At 42.8% G+C, this 17874-nt stretch overlaps 1 protein-coding gene across 5 annotated transcripts in view; it reads left to right on the plus strand.

Annotated features, from left to right (window-relative positions):
* The window catches only part of yeats2 (YEATS domain containing 2), a 104123-nt gene that overhangs the window by 29996 nt on the left and 56253 nt on the right, over positions 1-17874 (plus strand). For 4 of the 5 annotated variants that reach the window (XM_048542120.2, XM_048542123.2, XM_048542122.2 and 1 more), the window contains 3 exons: positions 2288-2446; positions 3940-4037; positions 6527-6634. In XM_048542120.2, the coding sequence (XP_048398077.2) occupies positions 2288-2446; positions 3940-4037; positions 6527-6634 (365 nt within the window). The remainder of the gene's footprint in view (positions 1-2287; positions 2447-3939; positions 4038-6526; positions 6635-17874) is intronic. The other variant, XM_048542121.2, reaches the window with a different exon arrangement.

Below are 17874 nucleotides of genomic sequence, written 5' to 3' on the forward strand. Positions count from 1 at the left end.
CTGTGGGTCTGGAGTCACATGTAGGCCAGATCAGGTAAGGATGGCAGTTCCCTTCCCTAAAGGGCATTAGTGAACCAAATGGGTTTTTCCAACAATCGACAATGGATTCACGGTCATCATTAGATTCTTAATTCCAGATATTTTATTGCAGTCAAATTCCACCATCTCCCGTGGCAGGATTCGAACGTGGGTCCTCAGAACATTATCTGGGCCTCTGGATTAACAGTCCAGTTATAATGCCACTAGGCCATTGCCTGTCATGATATTAATGATGGCATGTTGAAAGGATGCAAGTGATGGAATGACAAGAATACCTGCAATGCCATAGTGCCTCTAAGACCTTGCAATGTTCCAGATTGTTTTCTGGGCATTTAAATCATTTTGAAGCATGTCCACCATTGTAATGTATGAAACCCAGTACCCAGCTTGTGTAAAATTGAGGTCGCACAGTAGAATTTGAGATTGCGATCAGATAATTGGTTTCAGTGTTGGTTGAATGTTGACCATTGGCCAGAGCACCAGGCTAACTGAACTTTGACCTTGTGCTGACTTTCTGTAAGAACAGTTTGTCTTGTCCTCTTCGTTGATCACTTTTTCACAGCCCTGCAAATGTTTCATCTTTGGGTAGCTCACTGATTTCCTTTTGAAAGTCACGATTGAATTCCCTTCTATCGTCGATTTAGGCAGTATATTGCAGACCCTAACCATACTTGGCATGGGGAAAAAGAGCATGTTACTCATGTCACCTCTTGATTCTTTTTCCAATCAATTTAAATTGTCCTTAGGCTCTGGACTTCTCTGCCAACAGAAATGGTTCCTCTTCATCTACTCAATTTAGACCCCTCAAGATTTCAAATGCCTCCATCAAATCCCGTCTTCACCTTCCCTCCAGTAAGTACACTGATGCCAACTTCTCCAATTCAGTCACGTAAGCTACTCATTTCTGAAGCAATGCTTGTGAATGTTTTCTGTGCACTCTTAAGGCCTTCACATTCTTCCTCTAGAGTGGTGCCCAAAGTTAGACCAACATTCAAGTTGTATCTGAATCACCTGAATCTGAAAGGTTCATTATAACTTCCTTGCTTTTACCTTTAACTGTTTATAAACCCAAGTTCCCCTCTTTTTTTAAAATACTCCTTCAAACACCCTGAACACCTTTGATTATCTGTGCACGTTTGACTCCTGGGCCTCCTTTGCTCCTGCGGCTCCTTTAGAATTATATCCTTCATTTTATATTGTCTCTCCTCATTCTTTATACCAGGTTGTAACACTTCACACTCCCCCCCGCCCCCCCATTAAATTTCACCTGCTGCATGCCCACCCATTCCCAGTCTGCCTAAGTCTTTTTGAAGTTGTTGAGTGTCTTCCTCACAGTTCAAAACATTTTCAAATCTGTGGCCTACTGTATATTCGAAAACTACTGCCCTGTACAACCAAGTCTAGATTATCAACATACCAAGGAAAATAGTGAGCCTAGCACTGACCTTGAGGGCACACTGCTTCTAGATTGGTAAACAGCCATTCGCCACTATTCTATATTTCCTGTTATTCATCCACATTTGTTTTCAACATTGCTGTTGTCCTTTGTATTTCCATGATTCTATTTGGTGGCACTTTATAACACACTATTTGGAAGTCCATGTCCACTCCTGCTCTTGTTAATTCATATAAGAGCTCAATCAAGTTATTAACCATGTATTTTTCTTGCAACAAAACTATGCTAGTTTTCCTTAATTATTTGACCAAGTGATGACTGTTAATTTTGTCTGCATTATCATCTGTAAATCTTTTTCACTACCAGACTGACTGGTGGTCTTTGAAATAATGGGATTTTGTTTTATCCACCTGAGAGGGAAAATGGGATCTCAGTTTAATATCCCACCAATATGCAACATCAGTAAACCACAAGACTCCCTCAAAACTGCACTGGGATGACAGCCTTGTAATTCAGAGGCCAGAGTATTTCCATCTAAACTGCAACAGACATGTGACACAATAATGAACAGTATGGAAAAGATGGAAGTGAAGGAACTATGGTAAAATGTTAAAATCTGGGAATACAGAATTGATGTAATTATGAAAAACCTGAAGAATGGAAAGGACAGGGATAATGAACAGAATCAAATGCATGGAAATAAAGATGATTGTTTTGCTTGGCCCTATACTGGCTGATGCCTGTGCCCACTGATCTGTAGGATGTGCTTAAAATGTGGCTACTGTGAAATTAATGTCTATGATTTGATGTTGAAATGTAAGCAACTGTATTAATTGTTTTATATTACTGTAGGCTCACCAATCTCAACTCCGAGTCACTCTCCTTTGCCACGTACCCCGACCTCTACTCCTGTCCACATGAAGCAAGGATCATCTGTCTCCGTTATGAGTAATCCCTATATTATAGTGGACAAACCTGGACAGGTGATTGGCGTATCAACATCAAACACTGGTATGAACCCACCGCATTGTATTCACACATGCATGCGCTGTGAACAAGGATTTCGTGTCACACTGTGATAGGAAAGGGTGCATCCAACTGTTGACTCTAACTTGCCGCATTGTTCAGCTCCAGCTGTTTTGCATATCTGTTATTTGATGCTCTAGTTTGTTAAAGTTGACAATCCCTTTCATTTTCTATTTGTGTCATTGCTTTGGCGACTCGGATAAATGACTTATTATATGTAACTCAGAGATAGTAGGAACTGCTGATGCTGGAGCCTGAGGTAGCAAGGTGTAGAGCTGGATGAACACAGCAGGCCAGGCGGCATCAGAGGAGCAGGAAAGCTGACGTTTTGGGTCTGGACCCTTCTTCAAAAAAAAACAACTTTCTGAGCCTTGTTATCATGTTACATGTAACATTGCATTTTTAAAAATTCACTCATGGAATTTGGGTGTCTCTGGCTAGGACAGCTTTTCTTGCCCATCCCTAATCACCCAGAGGGTAGGTAAAAATGAACCACTTTGCTGTGGGTCTGTAGTCAGATGTAGGACAGACCAGGTCAGGATGACAGATTTCCTTCCCTAAAGGCCATTAGCAAACCAGATGGGTTTTTCATGACAATCGATAGTGGTTTCATGATCACCATTCGTCTCTTAATTCTATATTCTTTATAGAATTCAAATTTTGCCATCTGCCATGGTGGGTTTTAAACCCGGGTACCCAGAACATTAACTGAATTTCTGGTCTCATAGTCTAGCGATAATACTACTAGGCCGTTGCCTTCCCATTGTACCCTCATCACTTTCCACTGTGTCATTGTCACTAGTTTCAGAAAAGCCGGCTATATCAATGTCAGGAAAGATATTAGAGCAAGGAGTGGCACTTACTGGAATGATTTGTTAGGACCTAATTAGCCAAAAACCCTCTTTCTGAGCTGTAAATGACTCTATAACAATAGTCTTTGGATTCTGACTGCTCCAGAGCTGCGGTGAAGCTGAAGTGAGATGTAGTGATGGATAAGGAATGATGCCAAACATTAATGCTGTTTGGTTAGCCAGATGCACTGCACTGGAGTGAATAAACCAGTATGAGATAGTTTGTTGCCTCCATATGCTCAGTACCCCAGGATGAAGTGCAGAGACTAAGCTGTTAGAGAGCAGTCTGCTGTGCCGGGCACACACAGTCATGTGTTGAACAACTGATATAAGAACTTAACCCACTGAAGGCTAGTTTTTTTTAGTCAGGGTGTTTATGCTGGGCCTAGAAGCAAAAACTTAAATACAGTATTGCTGAAATCCTGCTGTGAGAGTCCTACAAATCAAACATACTTGTCTGCAATTCTTATCTCAGCAAAGACGTTAACCAATTAATTTTAAAGGTTGAACTAGTAGTCTGTAGGAATGTGCACCATTAGATGAGGTTGGAAGAAATTAAATCTCAACTCTCAGTTTGCCTCATAATTTTTCAATATCAAATCTATTATCTTGTTGTTTCGTTTGAAGCAGGGAGCCCCACGACAAAGCAGACAGGCATTTCACAAGGGGCCCGTTCACCCATCCCCAAAATACACGGCAGTAGCTTCATTGCAACAACTGTGAAGGTAAGGGTTTTCCTGCCCTGTTGACCTAGCTTTTTTGTCATTTGAAGATGCCTCCTGTTCTGAATCTTGTCTCTTACCAGGGGATGGTCAGGGTGCAGACATCTCCCTTGAACCTCTCATTTCATTATGCTGGAAATCAGTACTTTCCTAAACTGACCTGAATGGCTGAGCACCATAGCTGTTCACTGAGCAAGAGGTGGAATCCTGGAAATTCCAGACTTGGGCGGGGTGGGGCAGATTAAACTTTACCTTCATCCCTTTCAGAATTGCAAAGTCAGAACCTGTTGGAAAATGTTCAGTGGTTTTATTTGCCTAATGGGCTGTCGATATCTGAAGAGCAGGGATTTAAGTTGATTGACAAAACGATCAGAAGAGACGTGTGTTATGGTAATCTGGGCTGCACTACATGATAGTCATGGACGTAGATATAATAATTAACTTTAAAATGGTATTGGATTAGTATTTGGGAAGTAAAATAACTGCAAGGAAAAACCAGGAATCGTAGAACCCCTAATGTGGAAGCAGGCCATTTAGCCCATCGAGACCACACCACCCTCCGAAGAGCATGCCCCCCCCCCGCCCTATGCTCGTAACTTTGCATTTCCCCATGGCTAATCACCCCGCCTGCACATCTCTGACCACTATGGGCAATTTAGCACAGTCTACCTAACCTGCACATCTAATTAAATAACTTCTGAGTTGCTGGCACAGCCACAATGGGCTGAATGGCTCCCTTTTTTCTCATTGATTCTACTAGCAACTGCATATAACTGTATTGTCTGGAAATGCAAGTATAAACCCTGGAGACAGGAGATAGTTTCAAGTAGGTCAACCGATGTTGGAAATCACTGTCTGTACACTGTTCTGAAGGTAGCTGTGTAAAGGTTAAACAGATGTAGGAAATCATTGTGTCCACAGGACTTTCCTGCCTTACGTACAAGTTGCCCTCAATTGTGAATGACTGGTGAATTTGAAGCAATGTCACAGACTAGTACACACCCAAAGTATTTAAATTAACTGCGACAAAAAGCCAAGTTCAGACAAAGGCCACACAAGGAAAGAAATTATTTTTGACTATGGCCTTTCACATAATTCACAGCCATGAAGCAGCTTTTAGAGTGAATTTATCATGTAGCTACAAATTTGATTAGGACTGCACATCTAAGTGTCACTCTGCTCTCGCCCGGTATCTGTACACATCCTTCCCAGAGGTGATCACTGAGAAGCAATTGAAGGAGAATTTTGACTGAGTTTTCACTATCTGATCCTTAGACAGAGCTGAAGAATTTGGATTCATGCAGGGCCTTTTGTAGCTTCCTTGCCTTTGCTGTAAAGTAGGGGAATGCGTTGCGAGTTTGTAACAGCAAGCTCCTATAATTTGAAATGAGGCGTATGTTCTGTCTGATTAATGCTGATCGATGTTTGAAGGACAGGGAAGGAACAAACACAAAATCTTATCTTTACATAATGCCTTTCATAACTTGAGCACGTCAGCCACTTACGTAACTTTGGAAGGAATATTGGTCAGCGTGCTGGGACAGCTGCTAAGCTGTAATTCAAACATAATCCCCCATACTTAAAGGTCCAGAAATTCCATTCCGGATTGGGTCCCTTATTTTGGACAGAAAAAACATAGATACATTTTGATGACTTATATTCTGGAAATTCATGCACAGAAGCCTCCTGCCACAATAAGGGAGACATATGCAGGAATTCTCACAGTCAGCAGGAGAGAGGATTATTGCCGAAATCATGTTTCCTTTAGTGACGGTCAGTGTGCCGTACTTTGTGTGTTTAAATGTCCAGCAGCACCGGCAGTGACTGACAGCTGGTGGAAAAGAGTGTGTAAGGCAACTGTGGTTAGGATGGCAGGTCGATGGGTCAAGGCATAAGGTGTGAGGTTGATGAAGAGACAAGAGTGCCAGGTGGGTGGGAGGGTTACGATGCCAGGCACGTGAGGAATTGTCAGGAATGAAGACAAAAATGGTTCTTATTCGGCTAAACAATGCCACATTTGAGCTATGGTAGCTCTGATTGATGAGCTCAATCTTGGCTCCTTGCTGAAAACATGAAATCAGGATCTCTCCCAGCTCTAAATCCAACCCAGGAGATAAAGGCCTGAAACCTCGAATGTTTAGTGGCTAGATCTGCCTCAGACGGGCGACAAGTCACGTCTACATGTATGGTCCAAGAACATGAAATGTTTGAGGAACTCAAAAAGCTATTTGGCCAGAAACACGCTTTCGCACAAATTCAGAATACGTATCGGAGTAATGCATTTGTCATGGATATTTTAGTTCAAACAGACTCATTCTGAAGGACTTGTGCTAATACTTCAATAGTCATATTCTGTCACAAATATCCTGTTTAAAAAACAAAGTAGTTCCTGGACTATGGTGTCCATGCTAAATTCTAGTAGTGCAGGAACAACTGTTGTTGATGAAAGGGCTAGCGATTGACAGTTCAACTTCTATAACTTTTCTTTTTAGCAGGAAGATGCACTCTTTGCAGCTATGCCCCCGTTGTGCCCCATTGGAAGCCATTCCAAGGTTCAGAGCCCCAAAACTGTGACGGGGGGTCTTGGAGGATTCACCAAGGTAGGAATTGGGAATTACCTGCTTCAGATAAGGCTGCTGTGATTAAAGCCCTGCTTTCACTTACGGACCTTGTTAATGTGGGTATTGGTTCAGTGAATGTGGTGGTCCATTTGCTATTCTGTTTCCCTGAACTGTTTCAGCATGATCCTGCACTATGAGATGGCACGACAGCAAGTCATTCTTCCATGCAATAGTGCCTCAAGCTGCGTAGTTACACAGCTACTCCAAGGGTTCATATACGCCAAGTGGCATTGTCCTCTGCATCGCCAAACAAGTTTCTATTGCGCACAGACCTTGGTAGTTCTGTGTAGAATTTAGCCGTAGAAAAGTTTAGCGTTTGGAGTGGAGATAATAACTGTAAGGCGAGACATCTGCCACAATCAAGCTAGGACATTTAACCTTGGAGAGCTGCCAACTCTATGGTCTCAGTGAAATCAGTGAGAATTGTGGACACTGCATGGATCATGAGCAGCTCACCCACACTGAGGACCCCAGGTAAGCCTGTAATCACAGGCTTTACCAACGCATCCTGTGATGCAGATGAGAAGCTGGAGGTCTTCGACAAGAGGCTGGAGGGCAGCTGGTTAAAAGAGGGGCTGACCTTAGTGATTGCATAGGATGTGCTGTGATAGGTCTGAAGAACACCCTCCCCTCTGCTGACCAAAGCCCTTGTGGTTAACGCTGCTGGGTGTCTCCTTGCTGTGTGCTAAAATAATGGCCATACTGTGATGGACGCAAGGACAGTGAGTCCTTCAATAACTCTACCACCTACTGTGACATTTCAGACAGGCAAGGGGATAGGCAGCAGGAAAACCACCTGCTGGCTTTTCCCTCCCTCCAACACAACCCACTGTATTAACTAATATTGTCATCTACAATTTTTGAATAAATTAAAGCCAGCTGTTACTGATCGAACCAACCCAACCTGTTTATTGGGTATACAGGATAGCAATTAACCCATCAGTTTCCAGCTAGTCTGACTCTGTATATGGTAATTTCTGTGAAAAACTCCCAGAACAGTGACAGTGAGCAGAAAGTGAGTGTGGGCAGAGCCACTGGGAGCACAATAGGTCAGTTGCAGGGTATGGAGCATTTACCATAGAACATTGCCATATTCAGTCCTTTTAAATACAACTAGTCATACGTGTGTTCTCAGTTTAAAGTGACTAATCTTTCTCACGGAATTCACTGCTGGCGTGGATCTATCTTTACCCTCTGGTTTGCATCTGTTCTACTGGTAACACACTGTGGAGTGGGCTTCGAGGCAGGCTAGGGAGGAGCTGGCTCTTTGAAGTGGTCTGCATGACATTTTCCCAATTGCAGAAAAGAACAGATGCTGGAGATCTAAAATAAAAGAAAAAACTCCAGGAAGCTTTTGACATGTCAGGACAACATCTCTGGAGGGAACAGAACAGTTAAAATTTCAGATATAAACCTTTCATTAGAACTGAATGTTTGCACGAATGAAAAAGCAAGGGAATGGAGAAGAGAGACTGAAAACACATATCGATCCTGACACAAAAACTCTGACTCATGTGGCCACTCTGGTACATAAGAACGTAAGAAGTATGAGCAGGAGCAAGCCTGCTCCACCATTCAATAAGGTCATGGCTGATCCGTTTGTGGACTCAGCTCCACTTACGCACCCATTTGTCGTAACCCTTACTTCCTTTACTGTTCAAAAATCTATCTATCTTTGCCTCAAAAACATTCACCAAGGCAGCCTCAACTGCTTCAGTGGGCTGGGAATTCCACACACTCTGCACATGCTCAGTCTTTGACTCTGACCAAGTCTGGCATGTCCACACATGCATGTTATGACACACAAACGTATACACACGCTCCCCACCTACCTTTAATACACAAAGACGCACGTCACCACACGCACTGACAAACATACACATCCGCACAAACAGTGACACACCCACACATATCATACACACATGCACCTACCCACACGCGCTGACCTATCCACATGCAATAACATGTGACCACTGATCCAGTGCACTTTGATGACACACAAACCACTCCTTCCTCATTCTTTTTGGGAGAACTGCCCCTTGCTCTGCATAGAGGGAAAGGCCTGGATCTCCTGCCTAAATGTGTGCCTGGATCCCCATCGTCACTCTGCATACAGGGACGTGTCCAGGCAGTGAAAAAACGAGGCTGCGCAAATTTGACTTGTTGCCACAGAAATGTGCAGTAAAAGTTCCATGTTATCATGAGGCAGGAGGGGTGGTACAGGCACCCTTTCCTACTACATGTGATGCTGCCTGTCATAGTTCTTGTGACTGATGTGTTAAAAAGTTCCTGTCATTGCAGTGACAGTAACTAACAGCAGTAACCATTTGAGAAACACAAAACCACTTTGTTCACATTTGTGGTACAATCTACTCACTTTTTAATACGTGCACAGACAGGCTGGTGTAACTGGCTGTTTAGTTGTGCGTCTGTTTTAGTTTTTCTCGTTCCAGCTTGCTACCCTGGAGGCAGCTGTGTTGAAACTAGGTTGGAGTTGAAAGCTGCTAATCCACTTAGTTTTGTGAATAAGTTCAATCGACTAATTTTACTGTCACAACTACTGCCTGGTCATCTTATTCTGGATTGTAGTCCATGGCATGTACTGGCGGCAATCATATATGTGGATATTCTGGGTTCCGTGGGATGAGATAAAGAAAAATTGTTCATTTAAGGGGAAAAGTAAGATTAAGTGAACTACAAAAAGGCATTCTGCCTCTTGAGCCTTCATGAATTCATGTGAAAGTACCCTTGTGGCTCCATTTCATCTCCACAGCTCCATCAGTGCCAGGGACATTTTGTCAATGGGAGTTACTATTTCTGATCTTGGAGGAAGGTAACCAAGACCAATAGATAGGCATATGGTTCTCCTGGTGATACTTCATGCTTAGTTACTGGGGCTAGGGGATCCTCACCCACTTCGACTGACAGATATGCACCAGTCTCTATTGGACAGAGAACCAATGCAAGGTGATGCATCCATATCACAATTTCGATTTTGTCATCTGCCACCGAGAGGCTACCAACTGTGATGCTGGACACTTCTTCACTATGCTGACATTGTTCCTCATTCTTGAAGATGAGCCAGAGTTGGACCAGCTGCCAATATAGCCCACTGTGCTGAGTGACCCAACTGGTACCAGCTGCATCAGCTATGGTCACTTGGAATTAGCAAAGGCAGGAGGTTCAGCAGAGATGATGATACAGAGCCTGTTCTAAACAGTGAGTACAGAGCTGCTCCTCTAAGTGAGGATAATTATTGGCGGAAATGAAGCCTCCAGTTTGCCACTGCCTAGTCCCATGCAGTATGAGCTGTGTCTCTGTCTTAACCCTCTTGCCTCTGAGTTGGTAGGTCGTGGAAGCAAGTACCACCATGGAGACCTGAGAACATAGTCCAAATAGATGGTCTAGTGTGATGCTGAGTCGAGTGCTGAAGTGTCGATGCTGGCATCCTTGCCTGAGGTATTGAACCATTTGCTCTGTCAGGTGATTTGACAGTGAGGAAGAGAAGAGGAATCAAGCCTACGTCCAGGATCCTGGCCAATACTTAGCCCGCAACTAGTGGCTAAAGGAAGTTATTTACTGATGGTCATGTTATTGTTTCTGGGAACCTGCTGTGTGTAGCTTGGCTGCTATACTTAGTCAACAGTGTCAACGCTTGGAAAGTCCTACAGTTTCTGTGCTCTACAGTTGAGAAAGGCCCTACCTAAATGCAGTTTTTCCTATTTTAACCAATTGGATATTTGGTGTCCTGGTGTAGCCAATGGGACCATCCTCATCAAAATGGTCACGTAATATGACCTCCACCAGCAGGTATCAGAGTGCTGCACACTCTGCCGCTTGTCAGCTACTTCTGGCTTCAGCCATAAAAGTACTGGGATAGCATCCTATCCCTGCAAGAGATAATCAGATTTTGGTTTGCTCAGGGTATCAAAGGCAGTGAGTGAAAAGTTGAGATCAGCCATTGTTTGACAGAGCAGGCTGGAGGACATTAAAAACCTTCATCTGGTCACCTTTGGCTGCAGTAAAACAAAGGGACCATGAGTAAACTCCTGTGCCACATTCTGTGTGCGATCCCTTTCTGGAGCATCTACAAAGATGCAAATGGTCAAATTGGGGAGGCAATTTGATGTCAGTTCCATCTCAGTGGTGTAGCATGTTAGGGCATCGCTCTATCAGGTGGGAGATAGCTCTCCATGCCTGGGTCTGAGGGAAATGATGTGGAAATTGTGCATCATGCTCAGACACCTCAAGAGAGCCACCAGCAGGGTTGAATTCTATTTTCCCGTTAGCTAAATGTCCCAGAATGCGGGGGGGCTCATGGATTAGTTTTGTCAGAAGTCTTAGGGTTTAGAGCATACAGATTTTACCAAATTACCTATGTGATACAATGCATTCCTTTCGTTCTTCTCATTTCTGGTGTTTGACGAGCCACTTGAAGAGTGATTGTCAGTAATGGTGATGAGGCCAAATCCGATATTATGGAGAACTGTAATCATTTCCAGTATTACTGTTTATGGTTCAAATTTCATTGGTCATTTAAACTTCCAGAACATGCCAAGTACTAAATAGTTAGAAGTAACACAAATGCACTGGGCGTTGGGGAAATACACCCTAGCATAAAGGTTGACCTCAGCTACTGCTGCACAGTAACATATAATAAAACAGTCCATCCATTCACATAACAGCTGCCCAGTATAAATTTATGCCACCCACCTGAATACTGACTTTTTGTGGCTGCCCTCCCTGTGAATGGATTGTTTGAGCTAGGAAATTAATGTATTTGTTGTAATAGATGCTTAATCTTCCACATTCATTTTCCGTGTGACCACATCATGCCCTAGTGCACAGCTGACTGGGGAAGATGCAGTGTAACCAGAGACAGCACAATGCATTATGAAAGGTAGGAGGTGCTGTGGCAACTGCCCGACTGCTGACAGGCATTGGCTATTGGCCTAGCGAAGCTTCGATGTTTAGAATTCTCATTCTAATCCTTCCTCATTCCTCCCTATCTCTGTAACCACCTCTATATGCTGTGAGATATGACTGCATCATAATTATTCCCTGATTTTATTCACTGCATCATTCGTGACAGTTGCTTCAGCTGCTCTGGAATTCTTTCCTAAATTCTCTGCCTCTCCACCTTTCATTCTTCAAACCTACCTGTTTGGCCAAGCTTTCAGTCTGCTACTTCAAAATCACGTTGAGGCTTGCTGTCAAATTTTATAAGCAATCACGAAGTGGCTAGATTGAAGGCACTACGGAAATATATGCTGGTGTTGAATGGGAGCACATTGCTGCTGGAGGTGATGGAAATCACATTATGGTATGATGCAATGGCTGTCTGGGAATGCAGGTTGGTAAGTTGTTTAGGGTACTGCAATGTTTCTGAGGTAAGTGACAACAGGAAATATACAGCAGGTTGGTTAGTGTTTATAATGCACCCAAACAGGCTCCTGTTTCAAATCAGGTTCTTTTCTGAGAACTCAGTGGGTGGTATCAGTTGTTAGTAAAACAGTACATGTTCTTTAGGCAACCTGATATTCTAGTTCCTTGACCTAAGTAAACTATAATTTAGTTTAGTGACATTGAAAAGACCTTTGTGTGCCCCTGGGCAGAAATTGGTATTAAGCTCAGAAGGGGTAGATTTGTCTGCCAATTAATGCAACCCCACTGAGACTTTCAAAGTGTCCTAGCAGAGGGTGACACTTTCAGGATGCAAGCGGAAGTCCCATAATGCACATAGGACTCCAAAGGAATTTCAAGAATAGGTCTAGTAGGAACCTTTGCTGTTTAATGGTGACAGAGGAGAACAATGGAGTGCCATAGGCACCCTTGGAATAATACTTTGATCTGAAGCTGATCTGAATTCTTCCAGTTGAAACAAAATGAGAAAGGTTCTGCATTAATTGGCCAATGTTCGTTCATTATCAGCCATTCTACCTCATGTACATGGTTATTTCCACTTATTGAAGGTTACTTCACTGGTGCTTGGTATTGTTCAGTGTCATGCCCATTGACCACATGTGCTTGGATGGTGAGAGTCAGCTATGAAGGCATCAAGATGAGTCTCTATCTTCCCTTGCTCTCTGATACACAGTTTCAAGCAAGAGTTACATATTTCTGCTTGAGATTGGAGATTGGAAATTGAACTTACTCCTCCCTAGACCCGATGGACAATTGCTATGCTGCACTGAGTGAGACATTCTTGTTTATGTGGTTTAGCACCATGCTAGGCCTAACCATTTATACCCTCAGAGACATATGATGAAGGCTTTAAATACTGAGTGTCAAAAGCTACCATGTCCCTGTTTGGAGAAAAGTGGCAGCACACTTTGAAGAAGAAGTTATGAATGACTCTGAACTTCAACAAAAACTCAACAGCTCTGAAATAAACAAACTGTATCCACGTATATGAGCCATCAACTGCCAGTTTGTAAGTGCTATCTGTCTTTGTGCTGTCCAATTTCTGATTCATTGGGGTGTCAGCTTGGCGTGCCTGCTCTTTTCTGAGTTAAACATTGAGATTTTAAGTCATCAGCATGTAATACTGTTTTGCCACTTCAGATTGCTTTCAGAACAAACTTAAAATTAGAACTGGGAGATCTCAGAGCAATAAAAACAAAGCTGCTGGAAGAGCCCAGCAGGTCAGAACTGAGGAAGGGTCACTGGACCCGAAATGTTGACTCTGTTTGTTCCTTCACAGATGTTGCCAGATCTGCTGGGCTTTTCCAGCAGCTTTGTCTTTGTTCCTGATTTACAGCATCCACAGTTCTTTCGATCTCAGAGTAAAGTTTGGAACCACAAAGGATAGTGGAAATCTGGGATTCACCCCAAACAAAAGATTGTAGATCCTGGAATGATTGGAACTTTCAATGCTGAAATCAGTAGATTTTGTTTTGGTAGGTGAGAGATATTTATAAATCAAAGTGAGATAAATGAAATTGAGGCACAATATGTGATTGAATATTGAAATAGACATTGAATGGCCTGCTCCTGTAATACCACATATACTCAGACTAACCAGTGGAAGCAAGGTGAAAAATTAAATTGCATTAATTATAAAGACCCTGTTATAACATCAGTGTGTATCTACCACGTAAAATAAACACTTGGTATCATCCCAGTTGTGGAACTGAAAGTATGGCAACAAAGTGTGCAGAGTAAGCTTCCAAAGGCAGTGATAAATGATCAATTTTTGTTATACCGAAAGTGATTGAGAAATAAATATTTGCCGGGGTACTATGAAAAACTCCCTGTAGGCAGAATCTTGGTGTAGATTCTCATCAGATAGTGCTGCACTTCCTCAGTATTGCAATAGAGTATCAATGTCGATTTATGTGGTCAAGACTCTGGAGTGGAGTGTCACTAATGTTGATAAATAGGAGAGAGTGCTACCAAATGATCAAATCTGACTCTTTCATGTGTAAAAGAGTGACAGAAACACTGAGCAATCAGAATTCTGCTGTAGTTTTCCATATCTGGCTCTAAGCTCAGTGCAAGGACTGTGGAAACTCCCAGAGGCAAGGCTCCTTTCTCCAGGATTTCCACCACAGTTACCGTGGGAGATCAGCAAACTCCACATACATTGTTGGCTTAGCTACCAACTGGTGCTCTTAAAGTGCCTGCAAGAAGATTGCTCTCTCCTTGTGAAAGGAGAGGAGATCTGGCACTTGAAAGGTTAACTTGTATGTTTATGTTTTGAAAGCAAGTTGGTATGAAAGTCCACGTGGAGGGTGGATGTCTATTGTCTGGCCAATATTTATCTGTACAGCTGCAAGCATCAGAGCTCCACCTTGTGGAATTGCTAGCAATGTCACACTGTGTTGGATATTCAAAGTGATAAACGCAAAGCTGTAGATTGATCACCCTGAAAGACAAACATTCCTTCAAAAGGCAAATCAAAACATCGAGCAATTTTGAGACCTTATTCTACACTTCAATTCGCCTTGCATTAATCTGCCCAATTCACCTATCTTCTACACAATTGACATGCTCCCTGGTTTTCTGTCATCTGCAGGTTTTGATATAATTTTAAACATTGACCCCAGGAGGAAACCCGTGATAACATTCATCCCATCAGAGACACATGCACCATCTGCCAATTTTACGTCCTCTCCTTCGGCCAACTTTCAGTCTGTGCTGCAGTGGTCCCTTTGCTTTTATGTACCTTCATTTTATCAATAAGTTCCTAAGCTGCCATTTATCAGTGCCCTTTTGAAAATACATGTTGTTCAATGGACATCAGTGCCATCGTTCACCCTGAACCCCTGTCCTGTAGCTGCCTGAGAGTTGGCGCAAACAGCAAAAACCACATTTCCAGTACTTGCCTGCCACATTCTGCAAGAAAATTAATTTGCCACCTCCAGGGGAAATGGAATGCCAAGCTACCCACCTACTCTGCCTTGTCTGTGACCGTATTATCTTGGTGGACCAGCTTTCAGTAATAAATTAGGGAGAAACCAGAAACCTTGCCTAGTTAGTGCCATTTGCTTTAAAAGATAAACTCTTCACTTAAGCAACTCTGAATTCTTGGAATTGGCATGGAGTTAGTGTAATCAGCATAATCCTTTTATGGAATTCTTACCAAATTTACATCAGGAACTGGCTGAACTTAGGACAAAGTTCATGCATGTTGTAAATCACTGCCTTTAATTTAGCAACAAATTCTGTTCAAAAACAGAAGTTGCTGGAAAAGCTCAGCAGGTCTGGCAGCATCTGAGGAGAAAAAGTCAGAGTTGATGTTTGATGAATAACAATAATAAATTCTGTTATTGCTTCAAAGAGCACTCTGAAATTTGTCGTGCACAAGTTTCCTTTTTATAAATTCAAGCAGTCCTTTGACTCTTCGATAACAAGGTGTAGAGCTGGATGAACACAGCAGGCCAAGCAGCATCAGGGGAGCAGGAAGGCTGACGTTTTCGGGCCCAGACCCTTAGTCAGCATTGCATTTATTCTGCATTGTGACCACGAGCAGCTTATCCCCTGCTGAAGTTAGGCTCATTGATCCATAGTTTTTCCAATTCCTCCTTCAAGTATGAAAAGATCTTTGGAAGGTTATTGTCAGAACCTTGGCTGCTTTTCCTTAACTTGATGTAGCATTTTACATCGCATGCTGCCAGAGCTTCATTGTTAACAGTTTGAGATTCCACCTTTAGTTCTGTTCGCAGTTCTATCTGAATGGCTAATCTTGTTCACTTGTGCCCTTTCATCCCCAACACCACACATCTCAATTAAACTTTCAAATGTTAGTATGTAAAATTGTACGACACATGAATTAAAACCGGAGATACAAATTTCTTAGTGCCAACTAGTTGCCTGGTTTTTAGACAAAATGGTAACTTCAGTGCAGACTTTTCTTCATTACTTTTATTACTTCACTTTGGCCTCGCAAAACTACAACCATTTTAGGGTCAGAGGTAATGAGAACTGCAGATGCTGGAGAATTCCAAGATAATAAAATGTGAGGCTGGATGAACACAGCAGGCCAAGCAGCATCTCAGGAGCACAAAAGCTGACGTTTCGGGCCTAGACCCTTCATCAGAGAGGGGGATGGGGAGAGGGAACTGGAATAAATAGGGAGAGAGGGGGAGGCGGACCGAAGATGGAGAGTAAAGAAGATAGGTGGAGAGAGTATAGGTGGGGAGGTAGGGAGGGGATAGGTCAGTCCAGGGAAGACGGACAGGTCAAGGAGGTGGGATGAGGTTAGTAGGTAGATGGGGGTGCGGCTTGGGGTGGGAGGAAGGGATGAGTGAGAGGAAGAACCGGTTAGGGAGGCAGAGACAGGTTGGACTGGTTTTGGGATGCAGTGGGTGGGGGGGAAGAGCTGGGCTGGTTGTGTGGTGCAGTCGGGGGAGGGGACGAACTGGGCTGGTTTTAGGGTCATGTTTCTTTTCTTTTTCCTACCATATCCTTCCGTACAAGGTCTCAGGTGCAACAGTCGGACAATGGAAATTGATTGTCCATATTTACCGCTATCGTAACGTAAGTTTCATTTTAAGTTTAAATCCCTTATTGAGACATAAGACTCCAGCTTTTGTTGCACCTTCCCTTCTGGTGGAACTAATGTTATTGTTGTACCATAATCATCTCCCATTTGAAGATTTCCTATTGTTTATTGCATCCAGTTTTTCTTTCCAATTTATCTGGCCTCATCCCTTTCTCTTTAGTTCCTGGCACATAAGCAATGCTGAGCAAGACCAGGCACGGTTGCCTATCATTGAGAAGTAGGCAGTGAACCCTCTCCTTGAACTGTTAAAAGTCCTTGCCATGATGAGTAGCATCAGTTGCAATTGAAATTCGTGTTATCTTTGTTCCGTTTTTCAACTTTGGTTGCAAACTTAATTATGTTACGATATCTGTGTCTGAGAACTGAACAACTGTTTACGCTATTATTTGCTACGCTTCATTTGATAAATGGTCCCTGACTTTTGAAGGCTAAGAGATGAGGTGAGGAGGCAGAGCAGTGAATACATACCTAATAGAGGTGGACTATAACTTAACACAGGAAAAATATATGTGTAATTGGCAAATGAACATCAATACAGATAAGTGTCAAACATAGCATTTTATTGTGGGAATAAAATGGACCGCACGCTCCATGGAATGTAACTGTTTATTATGAGAGGCACAGCAGGATCTAGGAGTACAGATACACAGATCATTAATAGTAGCAATACTGATTAACAATTCTTAAAAATGCAAACAAAACACTACCGTTCATTTCTAGTAGCATAGCAGCTACTGTTTATTTTTCCATACAATAGGAAGGACATAGAGACAGTGAAGAAGCTTGCGCAGAAGATTCACAAGAATGATACCAGAAATGAGCAATTACATTTGTCAGGAAAGATGGAATTGCTGAGGACCCCTTTCTTTCGAAGAGAGGCATGACCTTCTCGGGGTCTTGCATATTATGAGAGGTTAGGCATAGAGATGATGATTCCATTTGTAGGAGATAGTGGGTGGCATGGTGGCTCAGTGGTTAGCACTACTGCCTCACCGCACAAGGGACCCCAGGTTCAATTCCAGCTTCAGGCAACTATCTGTATGGAGGTGACACATTCTCCCTGTGTCTGTGTGGGTTTTCTCCAGGTGCTCCAGTTTCTTCCCACAAAGATGTGCAAGCTAGGTGGGTTATGCAAGATTACAGGAATAGGGTAGGGGTAGGTCTGGATGGGATTTTCTCCAGAGGATTGGTGTGGACTCAATGGGCTGAATGG

This window comes from Stegostoma tigrinum, chromosome 14 (genome assembly GCF_030684315.1).
Source record: "Stegostoma tigrinum isolate sSteTig4 chromosome 14, sSteTig4.hap1, whole genome shotgun sequence".
Taxonomy (NCBI): Eukaryota; Metazoa; Chordata; class Chondrichthyes; order Orectolobiformes; family Stegostomatidae; genus Stegostoma; species Stegostoma tigrinum.